The 18,976-nt window shown below is 58.1% G+C and overlaps 1 protein-coding gene and 1 long non-coding RNA gene across 4 annotated transcripts in view; both read left to right on the plus strand.

Annotated features, from left to right (window-relative positions):
* LOC137448823 (uncharacterized) overlaps positions 1-12,632 on the plus strand; it is a 36,705-nt gene extending 24,073 nt beyond the window's left edge. Inside the window, exons 5-11 of one of the 3 annotated variants that reach the window (XR_010989226.1) lie at positions 1,909-2,070; positions 2,164-2,242; positions 3,258-3,628; positions 4,229-4,330; positions 10,679-11,451; positions 11,975-12,257; positions 12,486-12,632. This is a non-coding gene — a long non-coding RNA (uncharacterized lncRNA). Of the gene's footprint in view, positions 1-1,908; positions 2,071-2,163; positions 2,243-3,257; positions 3,629-4,228; positions 4,331-10,678; positions 12,258-12,485 lie in introns of all 3 variants that reach the window. The other 2 variants (XR_010989225.1, XR_010989227.1) reach the window with 2 other exon arrangements.
* A 440-nt stretch (positions 12,633-13,072) lies between these two features.
* Positions 13,073-18,969, plus strand: LOC137448833 (uncharacterized). The gene is made up of 4 exons (XM_068153731.1): positions 13,073-13,114; positions 14,351-15,296; positions 15,654-15,749; positions 16,505-18,969. Exons 1-4 carry the CDS (start codon positions 13,073-13,075, stop codon positions 16,570-16,572), a joined length of 1,152 nt encoding a protein of 383 aa, XP_068009832.1. The 3' UTR covers positions 16,573-18,969.
* Positions 18,970-18,976: the final 7 nt, after the last annotated feature.

The raw sequence follows: 18,976 nt of genomic DNA on the forward strand, positions 1-18,976 counted from the left end.
CTGCGGGGGTGGCGGCTGCTGCCTCAACCGTACCCAGAGGCCCCGTGGGAGCTCAATGCTGCCACCCTGTGTGTAATGGCCGGCAGTGCAGCCGTGCCGCGGCGTGTGCCGCCCCGTGGGAGCTCAATGCTGCCACCCTGTGTGTAATGGCCGGCAGTGCAGCCGTGCCGCGGCGTGTGCCGCCCCGGGGGAGCTCAATGCTGCCACCCGGTGTGTAATGGCCGGCAGTGCAGCCGTGCCGCGGCGTGTGCCGCCCCGTGGGAGCTAATTTCTGCAGCCTAACTGCGCCGAATGCTCGAAAATTCTTAAGGGAAGAGCGGAGAGCTTGACTCGAGTGTCGCTATGGATCCGGCGCCTGCGCCCTAGCCCGGCTCTGCTGGCGCCAGGGGGGCAGCGTCCCGGTGGTCGCTATGGATCCGGCGCCTGCGCCCTAGCCCGGCTGTGCTCGCGCCAGGGGGGCAGCGTCCCGGTGGTCGCTATGGAAAAAAAATCCATCTGAAAAAAGAAGTAGCAGAGAAGGAAAGCTGAAGCTGCAAAGATTGCAGTCCCCTCAGTTCTGGTTGTAGCCGGGTGGGGGTTGGTCTCTTCTCCCAGGCAAGCAGCACCAGAACAAGAGGACACAGTCTCAAGCTGTGCCAGGGGAGGTTTAGGCTGGATGTTAGGAAGAGGCTTACAGCTTGGCCAAAGAATCTTCCGATCCCTGTCTTCTGGTCGTGACCAGCAGCGTGCACGGGTGGCCAAGAAGGCCACTGGCAACCTGGCCAATATCAGGATCAGAGTGGCCAGCAGGAGCAGGGAGGTCATTCTGCCCCTGCACTTGGCACTGGTTAGGGCACACCTTGAGTCCCGTGTCCAGTTCTGGGCCCCTCCGTTTAAGCAAGACGTTGAGTTGCTGGAAGGTGTCCGGAGAAGGGCAACAAAGCTGGGGAGGGGTTTGGAGCACAGGCCTGTGAGGAGAGGCTGAGGGAGCTGGGGTTGCTTAGCCTGGAGAAGAGGAGGCTCAGGGGAGACCTTCTTGCTTTCTACGACTCCCTGAAGGGAGGTTGTAGCCAGGTGGGGGTTGGTCTCTTCTTCCAGGCAAGCAGCACCAGAACAAGAGGACACAGTCTCAAGCTGTGCCAGGGGAGGTTTAGGCTAGAGGTTAGGAAGAGGTTCTGCACAGAGAGAGTGATTGCCCATTGGAATGGGCTGCCCAGGGAGGTGGTGGAGTCACCATCTTTGGAGGTGTTCAGGAGGAGACTGGATAGGGTGCTTGGTTGCATGGTTTAGTTGATTAGGTGGTGTTGGATGATAGCTTGGACACGATGATCTTGAAGGTCTCTTCCAACCTGGTCCATTCCATCCCATTCCAATCAACTAAACCATGGCACTGAGTGCCTCATCCAGTCTCTTTCTAAACACTCCCAGTGATGGTGACTCCACCACCTCCCTGGGCAGCACATTCCAAAGGCCAATCTCTCTTTCAACCTGCTCTATTCTATTCTATGAAGACCTTCTTCCTAACATCCTGGTTTCATTGGTGAGAGCAACAGACTTGGTTGCTGCCACCCGCTGCTAAGGGGTCTGAGTGGCCCCCAAATGGGGTTTGGAGGCAGGTAAAGGTTTCTTTTGGCGTGTGAAGGGGTTTTGTGGGCATCTAGAAGGGGTGTGGAGCCCCCTGAAAGGGTCTGGGATAGTGTCAGGGGGTTCTGGGCTGGTCTACCAGCGGGTCTGGGGACATTAGAAGCGTCTGGGGGTACCTAAAATGGAGCTGGGCGTATGAGATGGGGGGTTTGGGTGCCTCCAAAGGGGTTTTGTGGGCATCTAAGTTGGGGAATCTGGGGGGGTCCTGAAGGAGTTGGGGGGTTCTCATCAAGCTATGAGCAGACACACAGAGAGATGTTAACGGACTTTCTTTGATCATTCCAGGTCTGGTGTGCTGGGACTGGCAGGATCTTCCTGAGCTGTCCACGTACAGTTTCTGTCGACACTCTTCAGCTCGTACATCCGGTTTGCTGACAGAGGGTGTGGGGTTTGTGGGGCCCGGCAGCGAGAGCTTTCCAAAGAGGAGCTCTTCAGGGCAGCTCCAAGGTTAGGTTTGGATTCTCCTGGAGTCGCACACAGAACGACTCTCACGATTCCAGTGGTCTAATTTCATAGCTGCATTTTCATCTCTCTGCCTAGGTGACAGGACGACCTCACTAATGAAGAGAGATAGCCTGAGCTCTGCAGGAACCTTGAACCCAAGCAGCCAGTGCCTTCTGTGAGTACAAGCTGTCCTTGCTCAACGTGGAAGTAGTTGAGAGCTGAAGCCAGACCACACCATAATTCCCTCAGCTTCCTCTTCTGCAGATTAAACAGTCCCAGTTCCCTCAGCCACTCCTCATAAGACTTGTTATCCAGACCCCTCACCAGCTTTGTGGCCCTTCTCTGGACTCACTCTCTCACAAGGGGTGTCCTGGGGAACACCACTTGTGCCCGGCCGGCCACCGGCTGGGTTTAACTCTGTTCCCCACCGCTCTTGGGGCCCGGCCATCCATCCTGTTCTGCTGTCCAGCAGTCCCTTTGAAAAAAAATCCATCTGAAAAAAGAAGTAGCAGAGAAGGAAAGCTGAAGCTGCAAAGACTGCAGTCCCCTCAGTTCTGGTTGTAGCCAGGTGGGGGTTGGTCTCTTCTCCCAGGCAAGCAGCACCAGAGCAAGAGGACACAGTCTCAAGCTGTGCCAGGGGAGGTTTAGGCTGGATGTTAGGAAGAAGGTCTTCATAGAATAGAATAGAGCAGGTTGAAAGAGAGATTGGCCTTTGGAATGTGCTGCTCAGTGAGGTGGTGCCCAGGGAGTCACCATCACTGGAAGTGTTTAGAAAGAGACTGGATGAGGCACTCAGTGCCATGGTTTAGTTGATTAGATGGTGTTGGAATGGAATGGTATGGAATGGAACGGAATAGAAAAGAATAGACCAGACCGAGTTGGAAGAGACCTTCAAGATCATCGTGTCCAACCTATCATCCAACACCACCTAATCAACTAAACCATGCAACCAAGCACCCTATCCAGTCTCCTCCTGAACACCTCCAAAGATGGTGACTCCACCACCTCCCTGGGCAGCCCATTCCAATGGGCCATCACTCTCTCTGTGCAGAACCTCTTCCTAACCTCTAGCCTAAACCTCCCCTGGTGCAGCCTGAGACTGTGTCCTCTTGCTGGGCCCGGTGATGATCAAAGTTCTTTTCCAACCTGCTTACTCCTGTTTGGGTTTATTCTCCTGCATGAATTGTCAGTTCAAAGCACTCGAGAGAAATGATGTGATGGCTGTGCTGCAAAGCATCAGACTGGGGACCGAAAGACAACCTCCTGTGGATCGATGTACCGGGATATTCCAGGAACCTCTGTGCTGCCATAGACCTGGACTTAAACTCGTTCCAGATGCCGCGGTGTGTTCCACATGACAATCGCACTCGGCACGTGAAGAGTGGCCAAGAGACTTCCCTTGTTTCCTTTGTGGAAGGCTTTTGTTTGTCCCCCGGCCCCGGGGGCCGTGTTCCTCTCGGGCAGGCTGCGGACGAGGCTGCCCTCGGCAGCAGGCGTGCCGCAAGCGGAGCGGCGAAGCTGTGTTCCTGGCAGTTCTCTCTCCGCCTGGATCAGGACAAAGGTACCGGCTGACAAGGACTTGCACTGACACAGGGTCAGAGAGCTGAGAGCACCAAAGGGTTTAATTGGTGAGAGCAACAGACTTGGTTGCTGCCACCCGCTGCTAAGGGGTCTGAGTGGGCCCCAAATGGGGTTTGGAGGCAGGTAAAGGTTTCTTTTGGCGTGTGAAGGGGTTTTGTGGGCATCTAGAAGGGGTGTGGAGCCCCCTGAAAGGGTCTGGGATAGTGTCAGGGGGTTCTGGGCTGGTCCACCAGCGGGTCTGGGGACATTAGAAGCGTCTGGGGGTACCTAAAACGGAGCTGGGCGTATCAGATGGGGGGTTTGGGTGCCTCCAAAGGGGTTTTGTGGGCATCTAAGTTGGGGAATCTGGGGGGGTCCTGAAGGAGTTGGGGGGTTCTCAGTGAGGTTTTGGAGTCTCTATGGAGTGCCTGCAGTCTCCTGGAGTGCCTGTGCTTGAAACCCCCCAGAGGCCGCGCAGAGTGGTGCTCACAGTAGCTCTGCAAGCCTGCCATGGGCTCAGGAGGCTGTGCAGCGGTTAAACCTTTTCTTTTGCTCAAGCACAATCTTTCTGAATTCTTTTCTTGGATTTTTTTTTTCCCAGGGTGATGTGAAACTGTCTGATTTTGGGCTAAGCACAGCTGTTCAGAAGTCTCAGAGACCTGAGCTCTACAGGAACCTTGAACCCAAGCAGCCAGTGCCTTCTGTGAGTACAAGCTGTCCTTGTTCAACGTGGAACTAGTTGAGAGCTGAAGCCAGACCACACCATAATTCCCTTAGCTTCCTCTTCTGCAGATTAAACAGTCCCAGTTCCTTCAGCCACTCCTCATAAGACTTGTTATCCAGACCCCTCACCAGCTTTGTGGCCCTTCTCTGGACTCACTCTCTCACAAGGGGTGTCCTGGGGAACACCACTTGTGCCCGGCCGGCCACCGGCTGGGTTTAACTCTGTTCCCCACCGCTCTTGGGGCCTGGCCATCCATCCTGTTCTGCTGTCCAGCAGTCCCTTTGAAAAAAAATCCATCTGAAAAAAGAAGTAGCAGAGAAGGAAAGCTGAAGCTGCAAAGACTGCAGTCCCCTCAGTTCTTGTGGTACCCTCTGTGAGATCCTAAGCCACCTGAACTGAGCCGGTCAGGCAGCCAAGCTAGTGCAGCAGTGTCTTCTGGAGAGTTGATAGGAGCCAGTTCTATGGGGTTTGTTGAAGTGAGTGGCCAGTCGTTCTACATGAACAATTGTCTTAGTGCTAGCAAGTAGGAGGCTCTGAAGTGTGGTACTTTGAAAGCTCCATTCATACTTGCCCTTCAGGAGGAGCCAGCTCTTTCATTGAAGGATCTTCCTGAGGTGTCCAAGTACAATTTCTGTTGACACTTTTCAGCTCTTACATCCAGGTTGCTGACAGAGGATGTTGGGTTTGTGGGCCCTGGCAGCGACAGTTTTCCAAAGAGGAGCTCTAAGGCCAGCTGCAAGGTTAGGTTTGGATTCTCCAGGGGTGCCTGTGCTTGAAAGCCCCCCAGAGGCCGTGCAGAGTGGTGCTCGCAGTAGCTCTGTGCAAGTCTGCCATGGGCTCAGGAGGCCAGTGTCTAGAGAGAGGGAGAGGGAAGGACAGAGACACTTCTAAGACAGTTTTAAAGAAATAATTATGAGAAGAGGCAAATTAATTCTGGGGACTCATGTGATATATCTGTTTAAGAGAAAAAAAAATGAAGGAGGTTTCTGACCATAACCAGGCTGACAAAGCACAGTAATGTGGTTTCCTATGGGATTCAACTCCTCCTGCATTGCACAGGACACTTCAACAGCTGTCCTGACAAGCTCTAAGTAATGAACTTAATCCACCCTGTGCAAGCAATGGGGCAAAAGATTACAAAATCCATGTATGCAATTGAGATGTGTTACGTTGGGACGCCCAGGATACACCTCATCAAGCTCTCCTAGTTTTTAGACGCAAGATGGAAGAAGGAAGGGGGAAGACAGAGCAGAAGGTCTATTTAAATATGAAACTCCTAGGCTGAAAGAAAAGAAAAACATTTTAAAGACCACTCAGTGAGACTCTGTCACCAGCATAGCTAATCACAGAATCACTGAGTGTTAGGGGTTGGAAGGGACCCCAAAATAGCATCCGGTCCAACCCCTGTGCCAGTGCAGGATCACCTGGGGCAGGTTTTGAATGTCTCCAGAGACTCCACTAACTCTCTGGGCAGCCTGCTCATGGGCTCTGGCACACACAGTGAAAAGGTTTTCCCTTCTGTTCCTGTGGAACTTCCTCCTTTTATTCGTCGGACACAGCGAAGCCGCTGGGTCGTGTTGCTGCGGCAAGGTGACCCACCCTGTAGTTCAGGGCCTGGGTCTGTGCCTTCATGGCAGCCTGTTCCCTTGGCACCCTGTCAGCTTAACAGCCCTGTACTTGGGGTCTGTGTGACGAGTTGTGGAGCCCTCCATTCCCCCTTCTGTCCCCAGCAGCAGCCCAAGGTCCCTGTAAGCAGGGCTGGGGAGGCTGCTTTAGGCAGCTAACAGGAACCAACCTTGCCTGGCCCTTAGGGGGCTGAGGTCAGTCCCTGGGCTCCTGAAGAGGTGGTGTTGCGCTGCTGCCAGGAGGGCCGGCCCGTAGGTGGGGCACGGGCCAGAGCCTGTGGCTCTCTGTGGGGCTTTTTGGGAGTGCTGCTGAGGCCTCACTCTGTCCTGTTGGCATCCTTTGTCAGGGTAGCCAGATCCTAGGCCTGATGTCTATCGTTAGCTCAATTGCAGAATTTCCTCGTCTGCTGTTCCTGTCCGTAAATTTTTGCCAGTGCTTCTGTAATAAAAAGGTTTTTATTTCTCCTGTAACTTGCAAGCTGGTGACCTCCTTAGGAGCACCACTGTGTTGTTCACAAAGTTCTTTGCTGTTGCAAAGCTGGGAGAAGTGTGAGGTTCAGCTGATGAAGTTTCTCTCTTTTAGAAGTGTCTGCTCAGCTGTCCTCTTCCTGGATCTCGGAGCTTTGTCTCTCCCTGTTTGCGGTGCCCCGACAAGGACTTGTGCCGACACATCCTCGGGAAGCTGAAACCACCAAAGGGTTTAATGGGTTTGAGACAAAATTCACCCAACTCATTCTGCGGTGGTGTACGGGAAAGAGTCGGTAGGGGAAGCCGCAGGACAGCCTGCAGCAAAGCTCAGGACTTGTTCCCTCGCCTCTTCCTTCTGCGCGTGTCCTCGTCGGCCGCCTGTAAGCGAGACGCTTCGCCAGCTGGCTTGTTTGAATTCAGTAAAGTTATGGCATGGAAGTTATCTGGTAGGAGTCGTTGCTAAACAGATGTAGTTGAAGCTTTGTATCTTCCGTTCTCTCTACTAGTTATTCTAATCTTGCCCTGTTGGTTTAGCCCATCAGTTTTCATGTTCTCTTCATCTATTAGTAGCAGAAGAAAGGGCCCCTTGATTCCAGTATTTCTTGCTGTAGTTCAGAGGTAGAGTTGGCTTTCCCTCTGACCTTTTATACTTTTACTTTGTGTTAAGTGGAACCCAAAACTGAATAGGATACTTTGTGTAAAGCTTGAGCAGCCCTTAACTTTCGAATTATTATACTGCATGCACTACTGCTTTGCAACATTCACAGGACTGTGGTGGTGTCAGATAGTTCACTTGCATTTAGTTCCTCAGGGGCCAGGCCTTCCTTTGGGCTGATAGTCTTGGCCAAAGCTGCAATGTTCAGTCCTTGCTGTGAAAGGCAGGAGGTGCTGGCTGGGCAGTTTGCTTTATTTTGTGCCTTTTTGGGGGTGAATCAAAGGGAGTGGGGGGATTGTGGGTGGGCTGGTTCTGCCACGTGGGGCAGGGGGCTGCTGCAGCAGAGGAGCAGGTGAGCGAGGGCTGGGGGCCCCCCCCTAAAGTGCTGAAAATTCTCCGAGGGGACCACACTATCTTTAAAAGTGTAAGTACTGGGGTGAGGCGAGGCGGAGGCAAACCTCTGGTTTGCAGCTGGAGAGGGAGGGCTTGGAGTGACTGGTGCGTAAGAAAGCTTTGGAAACGACCCCTGTCTGCCCTCTCTGCTTCTAAAAGGCTTTTAGCATTGGAAAATAAAACCCACGTGGGGGCCCGGCTGCTGCCCACGCCCAGGGAGGTGCTCAGTGCTGCCACCCGGTGTGTAACGGCCGGCAGTGCAGCCGTGCCGTGGCGTGTGTCGCCCCGGGGGAGCTCAATGCTGCCACCCGGTGTGTACTGGCCGGCAGTGCAGCCGTGCCGCGGCGTGTGCCGCCCCGGGGGAGCTAATTTCTGCAGCCTAACTGCGCTGAATGCTCGAAAATTCTTAGGGGGAGAGCGGAGAGCTTGACTCGAGCGTCGCTATGGATCCGGCGCCTGCGCCCTAGCCCGGATCTGCTTCCCAGTCGCTTCCAGTTCTCTGCCAGTCCTTTGGTGGGGGGAAACTGTTGGGACCGGGAGGGCACCGGGAGGAGGCCATTACTGTGTAGTTTGGTAATACCGACGGCTGCAGCTGGTGCTGAGCTAAACAGAATGATCACAGAAGGCTTTTGCTCTGAAGCCAGAGCTGCCTGCTGGCGGAACGAACGTTTTTCTGACAGCTCTTGGAGGAACATTTCTGTACAGGTGTTCCCCAGGGCTCCTCAGCTGCTCAGAACTCAACGTGTTGTCTTGGAGGGGAATAAAACCCAATGGAAAGCTGAGAGTGAGGTGACAACGCAGGCACCGCCCCCCCCCGGCGTGGCACCGCCCCCCCCAGCGTGGCACCGCCCCCTCAGCGTGGCACCGCCCCCCTCCAGCGTGTCACCGCCTCCCCCAGCGTGGCACCGCCCCCCCAGCGTGTCACCGCCCCTCCCAGCGTGTCACCGCCCCCCCCAGCGTGTCACGGCCACCCTCCAGCGTGTCACCGCCCCCCTCCAGCGTGTCACCGCCCCCCTCCAGCGTGTCACCGCCTCCCCCAGCGTGGCACCGCCCCCCCAGCGTGTCACCGCCCCTCCCAGCGTGTCACCGCCCCCCCCAGCGTGTCACGGCCACCCTCCAGCGTGTCACCGCCCCCCTCCAGCGTGTCACCGCCCCCCCCAGCGTGTCACCGCCCCCCTCCAGCGTGTCACCGCCCCCCCAGCGTGTCACCGCCCCCCCTCCAGCGTGTCACCGCCCCCCCTCCAGCGTGTCACCGCCCCCCTCCAGCGTGTCACCGCCCCCCCAGCGTGTCACCGCCCCCCCCAGCGTGGCACCGCCCCCCCCAGCGTGTCACCGCCCCCCCAGCGTGTCACCGCCCCCCCAGCGTGGCACCGCCCCCGCCCAGCGTGTCACCACCCCCCCTCCAGCGTGTCACCGCCCCCCAGCCTGAACCCCACCCCCCAGCATGGCACCGCCCTCAACAACATGGCGCCAGATGCTTTCAGGGTTGTGGCTGGTAGAGGTTGCAGCTCTTCTGCTGTGTCCCAGGTCAGTGCCAGTCTCTGCTGCTTTGTGGGGCTTCTCTATAGCAGCCGCTGGAGGTGCGCGGGGCTTGGGGGGGTGGCCACCGGCGGGGCAGCGCGGGGCTTTTGGGGGGGGGGGGGGGGGCGTGTCCGGGCTTGACCGGTGGGGCTCTGCGGGGGTGGCGGCTGCTGCCTCAACCGTACCCAGAGGCCCCGTGGGAGCTCAATGCTGCCACCCTGTGTGTAATGGCCGGCAGTGCAGCCGTGCCGCGGCGTGTGCCGCCCCGTGGGAGCTCAATGCTGCCACCCTGTGTGTAATGGCCGGCAGTGCAGCCGTGCCGCGGCGTGTGCCGCCCCGGGGGAGCTCAATGCTGCCACCCGGTGTGTAATGGCCGGCAGTGCAGCCGTGCCGCGGCGTGTGCCGCCCCGTGGGAGCTAATTTCTGCAGCCTAACTGCGCCGAATGCTCGAAAATTCTTAAGGGAAGAGCGGAGAGCTTGACTCGAGTGTCGCTATGGATCCGGCGCCTGCGCCCTAGCCCGGCTCTGCTGGCGCCACAGGGGCAGCGTTCCGGTGGTCGCTATGGATCCGGCGCCTGCGCCCTAGCCCGGCTGTGCTCGCGCCAGGGGGGCAGCGTCCCGGTGGTCGCTATGGATCCGGCGCCTGCGCCCTAGCCCGGCTCTGCTGGCGCCAGAGGGGCAGCGTCCCGGTGGTCGCTATGGATCCGGCGCCTGCGCCCTAGCCCGGCTCTGCTCGCACCAGGGGGGCAGCGTCCCGGTGGTCGCTATGGATACGGCGCCTGCGCCGCAGCGGGTCCGGTCCCGCGCACGCGCCCTCCTCGCGGGCTGCCCCCCGCTTTTCTGGCCGGGGGGGCGGGCGCCGCACTGAGCAGCTTTGGAGCCGGAGCGGTCGCGGAGAGCCCTGATTCGGCGCCTGATGCCGTTCTGTGCCCCAGGGTGCCTGCGAACCGCCGTCCTTTGGCGGGGCAAGGGGTCCTGGCGCATTCGGGGAGCTCGCAGTGCGGTTTCCGGTGTCGCTGCCGGCCCGGGACTCCCAGGTGTGTTCCTTCCGGCGTCTGAAGGTGGTCTGGGGCCATCGGCAGGGCTTTTGGGGGTGACGGAGGAGGTCTGGGGACACCTAAAATGGTCTGGGGATATGTAAAGTTTAGTGGGGCCATCTGAAAGGGTCAAGGGTCGTGGAGAGGCAGCTGGGCACCTCCGTCGGACCCTTTGGGAGGTCTCTGCAGGCTCCCGTGGGAGCTGGGGGTGTCTCGGGGTGGGTTTGGGTTTGTGCTGCAAACAGCGTTGATAATGACTTAGAGAAAGACACACAAGAGACTCAGTAAGTCTCTTGTATCGTGCTTCTATTCTGGCGCCTGACACAGGTAGGATCATTTCAAAAGAGCTGTGTGTCTTCAGAGAGGTTTGGGCAAACTTTTATACAAAAAGTTATCTGTCTATAATGACAGAGGTCCAGATGCTTCCTATCTATACAAAGCTTATCTATCTAAAAGAGCAGAAGCACACATATCATGCAGGTGTCCTTTATCGTATACAAAAGAGCATCTTGTCCAAGACTAACAGAAGTGAATCACTGACAAATCCTGTTGTGTTGTTCACAAAGTTCTTTGCTGTTGCAAAGCTGGGAGAAGTGTGAGGTTCAGCTGATGAAGTTTCTCTCTTTAGAAGTGTCTGCTCAGCCGTCCTCTTCCTGGATCTCGGAGCTTTGTCTCTCCCTGTTTGCGGTGCCCCGACAAGGACTTGTGCCGACACATCCTCGGGAAGCTGAAACCACCAAAGGGTTTAATGGGTGAGAGCAAAGCTCAGCTGTGTGCTGAAGCTGCAAACCTTGCCCAGAAGGCTGTCCCCGGCTCGGGGTGATAAAAAGAACAGGAGCGTAGCCGCTCGGCTGTCTTTCCTTCTGTGATGCCACAGGGGGGTGGGCGAGGATACAGCAGAGGAGCAGTGAGGGAGGGGTGAGGGCAGCCTCCCACAAAGGCTGCTTGCAGACCTGAAATGCCAAATGTTTGAAATGCCAGGACGTTCTTGGAGGGGAGGGAAAGCCCCGGGAAAGTGTAAGAGTGAGTGTGAGGTGTTCCAGCCGAGGAACAGCGGTGCTGCTTATTGAGAGATTGCAGAAGGGCAGTGATTTGTGTGCAGAAAGGCCTTGACGTGACCCCCCTCTGTTCTCTAGAAAGTCTTCTAGAGGAGAAAAGCACATCCTGAGCAGAGCCACGGGGGGGTGTGGGGTGTGGTTTGAAACAGAAATAGCAACTGTCTCTCAATTAAAACAGTGGATTGTCTTTCATGTGTGTGTGTGGTGTGCTGTTTTTTCATTGAATGGAAAAAGCTCTGCAGGGAGACCAGCTGATCTGCTCCCGAGGCACAGCAGCACCGGACCTGCTGAGCGTTGGGGGCCTGTTAAGGAGGGTCTGCTGTCATCTGAAGTGGGCTTGGGGGTATGAAAGGGGAATTTGGGGGCATGTGAAGGGTTCTGGGAGCATCTAGAGGTGTCTGGGGACCTCTGGAGGGGCTCCTGGGTCATGTCTGGAGGGTCACGGAGGAGTGGGGGGGTCTGTGCCTCAGTGTGGTTTCGGGGTCTCTGTGTCAGGTCCCCACAGCGTGTGGGTTGCTGTGTGGCATTGCTGGAGTCTCGGTGTCCCTAGCGCCCCTGACTCTTCTGCTCACTGCTCCCACCTTGTGGGCACGGCCAGGTACTGCTTGCTGTCGCCTGCTGCCAAGGGTGTGAGTGGCCTCTGAAGGGAGGCGCAGAGAGGTATTCTGGGGCGTCTAGAGGGGCTTTGTGGGCATCGAGAGGTGTCTGGCGGCCTCTGGAGGGTCTCCGGGGGGGTCTCTGGAGGGTCCTGAAGCAGCTGAGGGGGCGGGGAGTGGTGGTGTTGTGTTAGAGGTCTCTGGGGGGTTCCAGGGTTTGGGGTCCCGCAGGATTGGGGTGGTCTCACTCCGGTATTGGGTGTCCTGCAGTCCCAGGACCCCCCAGCCACATCTCCCCCGGCATCTCAAGGCGAGCTGCGAGCACCTCAAGGGCCTTAGAGGGTGAGAAAGGAGGTCTGGGGGCATGTAGACGGAAGTGAGGGCATCAAGACGGCACCGCTCTCCCCGTGACAGCGCCTGCCCTTCCCAAGACGGCACCGCTCTCCCCGTGACAGCGCCTGCCCTTCCCAAGATGGCGTCGCCCTCTCCGTGACAGCGCCTGCCCTTCCCAAGATGGCGCCGCCCTCGCCTTCTCGGCTCCGACCTAGCCAGCGTAACTATCGTCCCCTCTGCTTTCTCCGCTCCGCATCAGCTCAGTGTAGACTCTGCTGCTCTCTGGAGTTGTTTTGTCCCTGCTGCAGGACTCTGCCACGGGTCTGGGGGTGGGCAGCAGCGAGGGGGGGGGCAAGAAACACCAGCAGCGAGGGGGGGTGGGTGTCGATTTGCCGCGGTCGGGAGCAGTCTGCTCCCAGTTCATGAGCTGTTCTCCTGTCTCTCCCAGCTCTTGCAGGCTGACCCCAATGCCCCCAGACTCGCCCAGCGATCCCAGGGTGAACCCCGCAGCACCCAGATTCGCCCAGCGATCGTCACATGATTAGGGGCCACGCAAAGGAGGGGCGGGGAGCAGAGAAAGCGGTGGCGGCGCTGTGAGGGGATAGGAAAGGGAAAGGGTGGGAAGGGAGCTAGAGGGGAGGGGGAGCGGGGAAGACCGCGCAGGTTACGTCACTGGAGGCGGGGCTTGAGGAAGGCAATAGGATGGCTATGGGGGGCGGGGCTGGAGGACTGGAGGCGGGGCTAGAGGGCGGCAATAGAATGGCTAAGGGAGGGGGCGGGAACGAGAGGGCATCTGCGTCACAAGGGGGCGGGGTTTGAGTGAAATAGGATGGCTATGGAGGGGGCGGGGAAAGGGCTGAGGGAGGTTGCAGGAGGTGGGCCTGGAGGACTGGAGGCGGGGCTGGAGGGTGACAATTGGATGGCTATAGGAGGGGGCGGGGCTGGAGGAGGGCAGCAGGATGGCTATGGGGGGGCGGGGAATAGCGCAGACTATGTCACGGGGGGCGTGGCCTGAGCAGCTGGGGCAGAGAGGCGATGGCTGCTGATTACGTCAGAGCAAGGGGGCGGAGCGCCCAGGTGGGAGGGGGGGAGGAGGGCACCAGGGCTGCCCCGCGCGGTGACGTCAGAGAGTGGAGTGGGGCCGGCTGCGCCACGTGGGCCACGGGGAGCGCGGGGAAAGGGATAACGGGAGGGGAGAGGAGGAGGAGGGGAGGGAGGGAGAGGCTGGGGGGGGTCATTAGTGGCCACCGTAGCTCATTAGTGGCCACCCAAGCTCGATACTGGTCCAGACTCGTCCAGACTGGTCCAAACCGGTCCAGACCGGTCCAAGCCAGTCCAGACCGGTTCAAACCGGTCCAAGCCGGTCCAGACCAGTCCAGACCAGTCCAGACCGGTCCAAACCGGTCCAAGCCGGTCCAAGCCGGTCCAGACCGGTCCAAACCGGTCCAAAGCGGTCCAAGCCGGTCCAGACCGGTCCAAGCTGGTCCAAGCCGGTCCAGACCGGTCCAGACCGGTCCAAACCGGTCCAAGCCGGTCCAGACCGGTCCAGACCGGTCCAAACCGGTCCAGACCGGTCCAAGCTGGTCCAGACCGGTCCAAACCGGTCCAAGCCGGTCCAGACCGGTCCAAACCTGTCCAGACCGGTCCAGACCGGTCCAAACCGGTCCAAACCGGTCCAAGCCGGTCCAGACCGGTCCAAACCGGTCCAGACTGGTCCAGACCGGTCCAAACTGGTCCAAACCGGTCCAAGCCGGTCCAGACCGGTCCAAGCCGGTCCAAGCCGGTCCAAGCCGGTCCAAACCGGTCCAAGCCGGTCCAAGCCAGTCCAGACCGGTCCAAGCCGGTCCAGTCCGGTCCAAACCGGTCCAAACCGGTCCGGACCGGTCCAAACCGGTCCAAACCGGTCCGGACCGGTCAAAACCGCTTGAAACTGGTCCAGACTGGTCCAAACCGGTCCAAAACACTCCAGACTGGTCCAAACCGGTCCAAACCAGTCTACACTGGTCCAAACTGATCCATACTGTTCCAAACTGGTCCAAAACGGTCCAGACTGGTGCAGACTGGTCCAAACTGGTCCAAACCAGTCCAGACTGGTCCAAACCGGTCCAGACTGGTCTAGCCCTGGCTCCATACTGGTACATACTGGTACATACTGGTCCCCCCTCTCTTCCTCTCCCCTCCCTTCCCCTTCCTTATTCCTTTCCCGCCCTCCCCTCCCCTTTTGCCGCCCACCCCTAACCCCTTTCCCGCCTTTGCGCTTTCCCCCTCCCTCCTATTGGCCGCACCGCGCCAGAAGCTCCCTCCCCCTTTTAGCTTGGTGGGGGGAGGGGGCATGGCCAGCCACCCGCCTCCACTTCACTCCCTCCCTCCCTTATTTGGGGGGGGGCGTGGCCAGCCCCCCCACCTCGCTTCTTCACTGCCCTCCCTTTGTGGGTGTGGCCAGCCGCCCTCCTCCGTTTCACTCTCCCTCCCTTATTTGGGAGGGGGCGTGGCCAGCCAGTCCCATCGCAGTGCACTCCCAGTCCTTCCCATTCTCTCCCAGTTCCCTCCCATTCCCATTCCACTACACCCAGTTCCTCCCTGTCCTTTCCCACTCCCTTTCCATTACCCTTCCAGTGCCCTCCTAGTCCCTTCACTGTTCCCTACCAATTCCCTCCCAGTTTCCTCCCACTCCCTCCCAGTCCCCTCCAATTTCACTCAGGTCCTCCCAGTTCCCTCCAAGTCCCCTTCCAGTTTGACCCAGGCCCTTCCCAGTTCCTTCCCAGTCCCCTCCCATCCCTCCCATTCCCTACCACTGCCCTCCCTGTCAATCCCAGTCCACCCAAGCCCCTAACAGTCCATCCCAGTCCCTTTCATTCCCTTCCCAGTTCACTCAGTCCCATCCCAATCCCCTCCCTGTCCCTTCCCTGTCCCTTCCCAATCCCCTTACTGTCCCATCCCACTCCATCCCAGTCCCTGCCAGTCCCTCCCAGTCCATTCCCACTATGTCCCCTCCCTGTCCCTCCAAGTCCCCTACCATACTGTCCCACTCCCTTCCCAGTCCCCTCCCAGTCCCTCCCTGTTTATTCCTGTCCCTCCCAGTACCTCCCAATCCCTTCTAATCCTATCCCAGTATGGGAGGAGACCAGTAGGGACCAGGAGGCACTGGGAGACATACCTGGACCAGCTGGAGGCATTGCTGGAGCCCTGGGAGACAACTGGAAGCAGCAGGAACTCAACTGGGAGCACTGGGAACAACTGGGAGAGCACTGTGAGCACTGTGAGTATCTCCACATAACCCCCAGTGCCCCCCTCAGCCCCTCCAGACCTCCCCAAAGTCTTTCCAGAGTCTCTGAGTTCTTCCCAGTGCCATTCAGAGCCCTTCCCAGTACCTCCCAGTTGACCCTTAGAATTTTCCCAGTGCCCCCTCACTCTCCCCCAGTAACCCTCCCTGCCCCAGATCCTTCCACAGCCTCCCAGTGCCCCCCCAACTCCCTTCCAGAGACCTTCCACAGCCTCCCAGTCCTTCCCAGTACTGTCCTGAGACCCTCCCAGTGCCTCCCAGTCCTTTCCCAGTCTGGGAGGAAGCTGGCAGGGGCTGAGAGGCACTGGGAAGGACTGGGAGCCATACCTGCAGCACCTGGAGTCAGTTCTGGAGCCCTGGGAGACAACTGGAAGCAGCAGGAACTCAACTGGGAGCACTGGGAGGAACTGGGAGAGCACTGGGAGCACTGTGAGTATCTCCTCATGACCCCCAGTGCCCCCGAGCTCCTCCAGACCCCCTCCAGAGTCATTCCACAGTCTCTGAGTTCTTCCCAGTGCCATTCAGAGCCCTTCCCAGTACCTCCCAGTTAACCCTTATAGTTCTCCAGCGCCCCCTCACTCCCCCCAGTAACCCTCCCCCCCCAGATCTTTTCACAGCCTCCCAGTACCTCCCAGTGCCCCCCCAGAGCCCTTAACAGCCTCCCTGTCCTTCACAGTACTGTCCTGAGCCCTTTCCAATTCCCTCCCTGATCCATCCCACTCTATCCCAGTCCCTTCCAACTCTTTTCCCTTCCCATTCCCTTCTTAGTTCCCTCGCAATCCCCTCCCACTGGCTCCCCACTCCCCTCCCAGTCCCGTCACAGTGCACTCCCAGTCCTTCCCAGTCTCTCCCAGTTCCCTCCCATTCCCATCCCAGTACACCCAGTTCCTCCCTGTCCTTCCCCACTCCCATCCCAGTCTCTTCCCAGTGCCCCCCTAGTCCATCCCAGCCCCTCCCAGTTCCTCCCATTCCATCCCAGTCCCTTCACAGTCCCCAACCAGTCCCTTCCCCATCCCTTTCCAGTCCCCTCCCAGTTCTACCTGCACTACCTGGCAAGAGCCCTGGTGGACAATTGGAAGCAGTAGCATCCCCACTGGGAGACAACTGGGAAACAACTGGGAGCACTGGGAGCGTGACCCAGGAATTCCCAGTACCCCCCTCAGCCCCCCATTTCCCTCCCACAGCCCTTTACAGCCTCCCAGTCCATCCCATTTTCTCCTACACCTTTCCCAGTCTGGGAGGAGACTGGTAGGGGCTGGAAGTTTCTGGGAGAGTCTGGGAGCCATACCTGCAGCACCTGGAGTCAGACCTGGAGCCCTGGGAGACAACTGGAAGCAGCAGGAACCCAACTGGGACAAAAGTGGGAGACAGCTGTGAAAGTCCCCTCCCAGTCCCTGCCAGTCCCTCCCAGTCCATTCCCACTATGTCCCCTCCCTGTCCCTCCACGTCCCCTCCCACACTGTCCCACTCCCTTCCAGTCCCTCCCTGTTTATTCCTGTCCCTCCCAGTACCTCCCAATCCCTTCTAGTCCTATCCCAGTATGGGAGGAGACCAGTAGGGACCAGGAGGCACTGGGAGACATGCCTGGACCAGCTGGAGGCATTGCTGGAGCCCTGGGACACAACTGGAAGCAGCGGGAACCCAACTGGGAGCACTAGGGGTCCCTGGGAGGAACTGGGAGACAACTGGGAGAGCACTGGGAGTATCTCCCCATGACCCCCAGTGCCCCCCTGAGCCCCTCCAGACTGCCCCAAAGTCTTTCCACAGTCTGAGTTCTTCCCAGTGCCATTCAGAGCCCTTCCCAGTACCTCCCAGTTAACCCTTAGACTTCCCCAGTGCCCCCTCACTCCCCCCACAGTAACCCTCCCCTCCCAGAGTCCTTTCACAGCCTCCCAGTACTCCCCACTACCTCCCAGTACCTTCCAATAACCCCCAGTGCCCCCCTGAGCCCTCCCAGTTCCACCGAGGAAGTCCTTCCACAGCCTCCCAGTGACCCTCTGTACCCCACTGAGCATCCCCAATTCCCCCCCAGAGTCCTTCCACAGTCTCCCAGTCCTTCCCACTACTGTCCTGAGCCCCTCCCAGTGCCTCCCAGTCCTTTCCCAGTCTGGGAGGAGGCTGGCAGGGGCTGAGAGGCACTGGGAGGGACTGGGAGGGACTGGGAGCCATACCTGCAGCACCTGGAGTCAGTTCTGGAGCCCTGGGATACAACTGGAAGGATCAGGAACCTAACTGGGAGCACTGGGAGGAACTGGGAGACAACTGGGAGAGCACTGGGAGCACTGTGAGTATCTCCCCATAACCCCCAGTGACCCCTTCACCCCCTGCAGACTGCCCCAAAGTCTCTCCACAGTCTCTGAGTTTTTCCCAGTGCCATTCAGAGCCCTTCCCAGTACCTCCCAGTTAACCCTTATAGTTCTCCAGTGCCCCCTCACTCCCCCCCAGTAACTCTCCACCCCCAGAGTCCTTCCACAGCCTCCCAGTACCTTCTAGTACTTCCCAGTAACCCCCAGTTCCTCCTAGTACCTCCCAGTCTCACATAATCAACCAGGTTTGAAGAGACCTCAGATCTCATCAATTCCCTCCTATGTCTGCATCCCTATCCCCTCCTCACAATTAAACCATGGCTCCAGGTGCCACATCCAGTTCTTTTTTGGAACACCTCCAGGGATGGGGACTCCACCACCTCCCTGGGCAGCACATTCCAATGGCCAGTTCCTCTTTCTGGGATGAACTTTGTCCTCACCTCTAGCTTAAACCTTCCCTGGCACAGCCTGAGACTGTGTCCTCTTGTTCTGGTACTGGGTGCCTGGGTGAACAGACCAAACCCTACCTGGCTACAATCTGCCCTCAGGTAGTTGTAGAGAGCAAGAAGGTCTCCCCTGAGCCTCCTCTTCTCCAGGCTAAGCAACCCCAGCTCCCTCAGCCTTGCCTCACAGGGCTATGCTCCAGACCCCTCCCCAGCTTTGTTGCCCTTCTCTGGACACCTTCCAGCATCTCAACATCTTTCCTAAACTGAGGGGCCCAGGAACTGGACCCAGAACTCAAGGTGTGGCCTGACCAGTGCTGAGCACAGGGCAGAATGACCTCCCTGCTCCTGCTGGCCACACTGTTCCTGATGCAGGCCAGGATGTATTTGGCCTTCTTGGCCACCTGGGCACACTGCTGGCTCATGTTCAGCTGGTGTCAACCAGCACCCTCAGGTCCCTTTCTGCCTGGTTCCTCTCCAGCTAGTCTGACCCCAGCCTGTAGCAATGCCTGGGGTTGTTGTGGTAATGTGTAGAACCTGGCACTTGGATGTGTTCAATATCATGCCCTTGGACTCTGCCTGGAGGAAAGCAGAAAGTATGTATGGAAGGTTTCAGGACAGGAAAGAACAACAGGCTGCTGACGACGGAAGAATGGTCTGATGATAAAGAAGAGCTGACTGCAGTAAACAGCCTGAAGCGCGAGACAGAAGGACGCTCGCCTCCGTGCTGGAGAAGCTCAACCTGATATGGGATGAAGATAATAATGGAGAGCTGCATATCAAAGGAGAAAACTCAATTAGCAGCAGTGGTGCAAGAATGCCAGGGAATTGCTTAGCCTGCTTGATTTTTCCTACATACACTGCTTGTTCTGTACCACTAAACAATTCCTGCTTCACCAACCAGGGA

Source organism: Melanerpes formicivorus, unplaced genomic scaffold, assembly GCF_026170545.1.
Source record: "Melanerpes formicivorus ecotype bairdi unplaced genomic scaffold, bMelFor1.0.p_v2 SCAF_26, whole genome shotgun sequence".
NCBI lineage: Eukaryota > Metazoa > Chordata > Aves > Piciformes > Picidae > Melanerpes > Melanerpes formicivorus.

Bases quoted from the DNA above. Each gene is read 5' to 3' on its own strand.
- LOC137448833 (XM_068153731.1), top strand. From the start codon at position 13,073: ATGGCTGCTGATTACGTCAGAGCAAGGGGGCGGAGCGCCCAG. The intron at 13,115-14,350 runs GTGGGAGGGGGG...TCCCCCTTTTAG, and splicing joins CAAGGGGGCGGAGCGCCCAG to CTTGGTGGGGGGAGGGGGCA. The intron at 15,750-16,504 runs GTGAGTATCTCC...TCCCTCCCACAG, and splicing joins GGGAGAGCACTGGGAGCACT to CCCTTTACAGCCTCCCAGTC.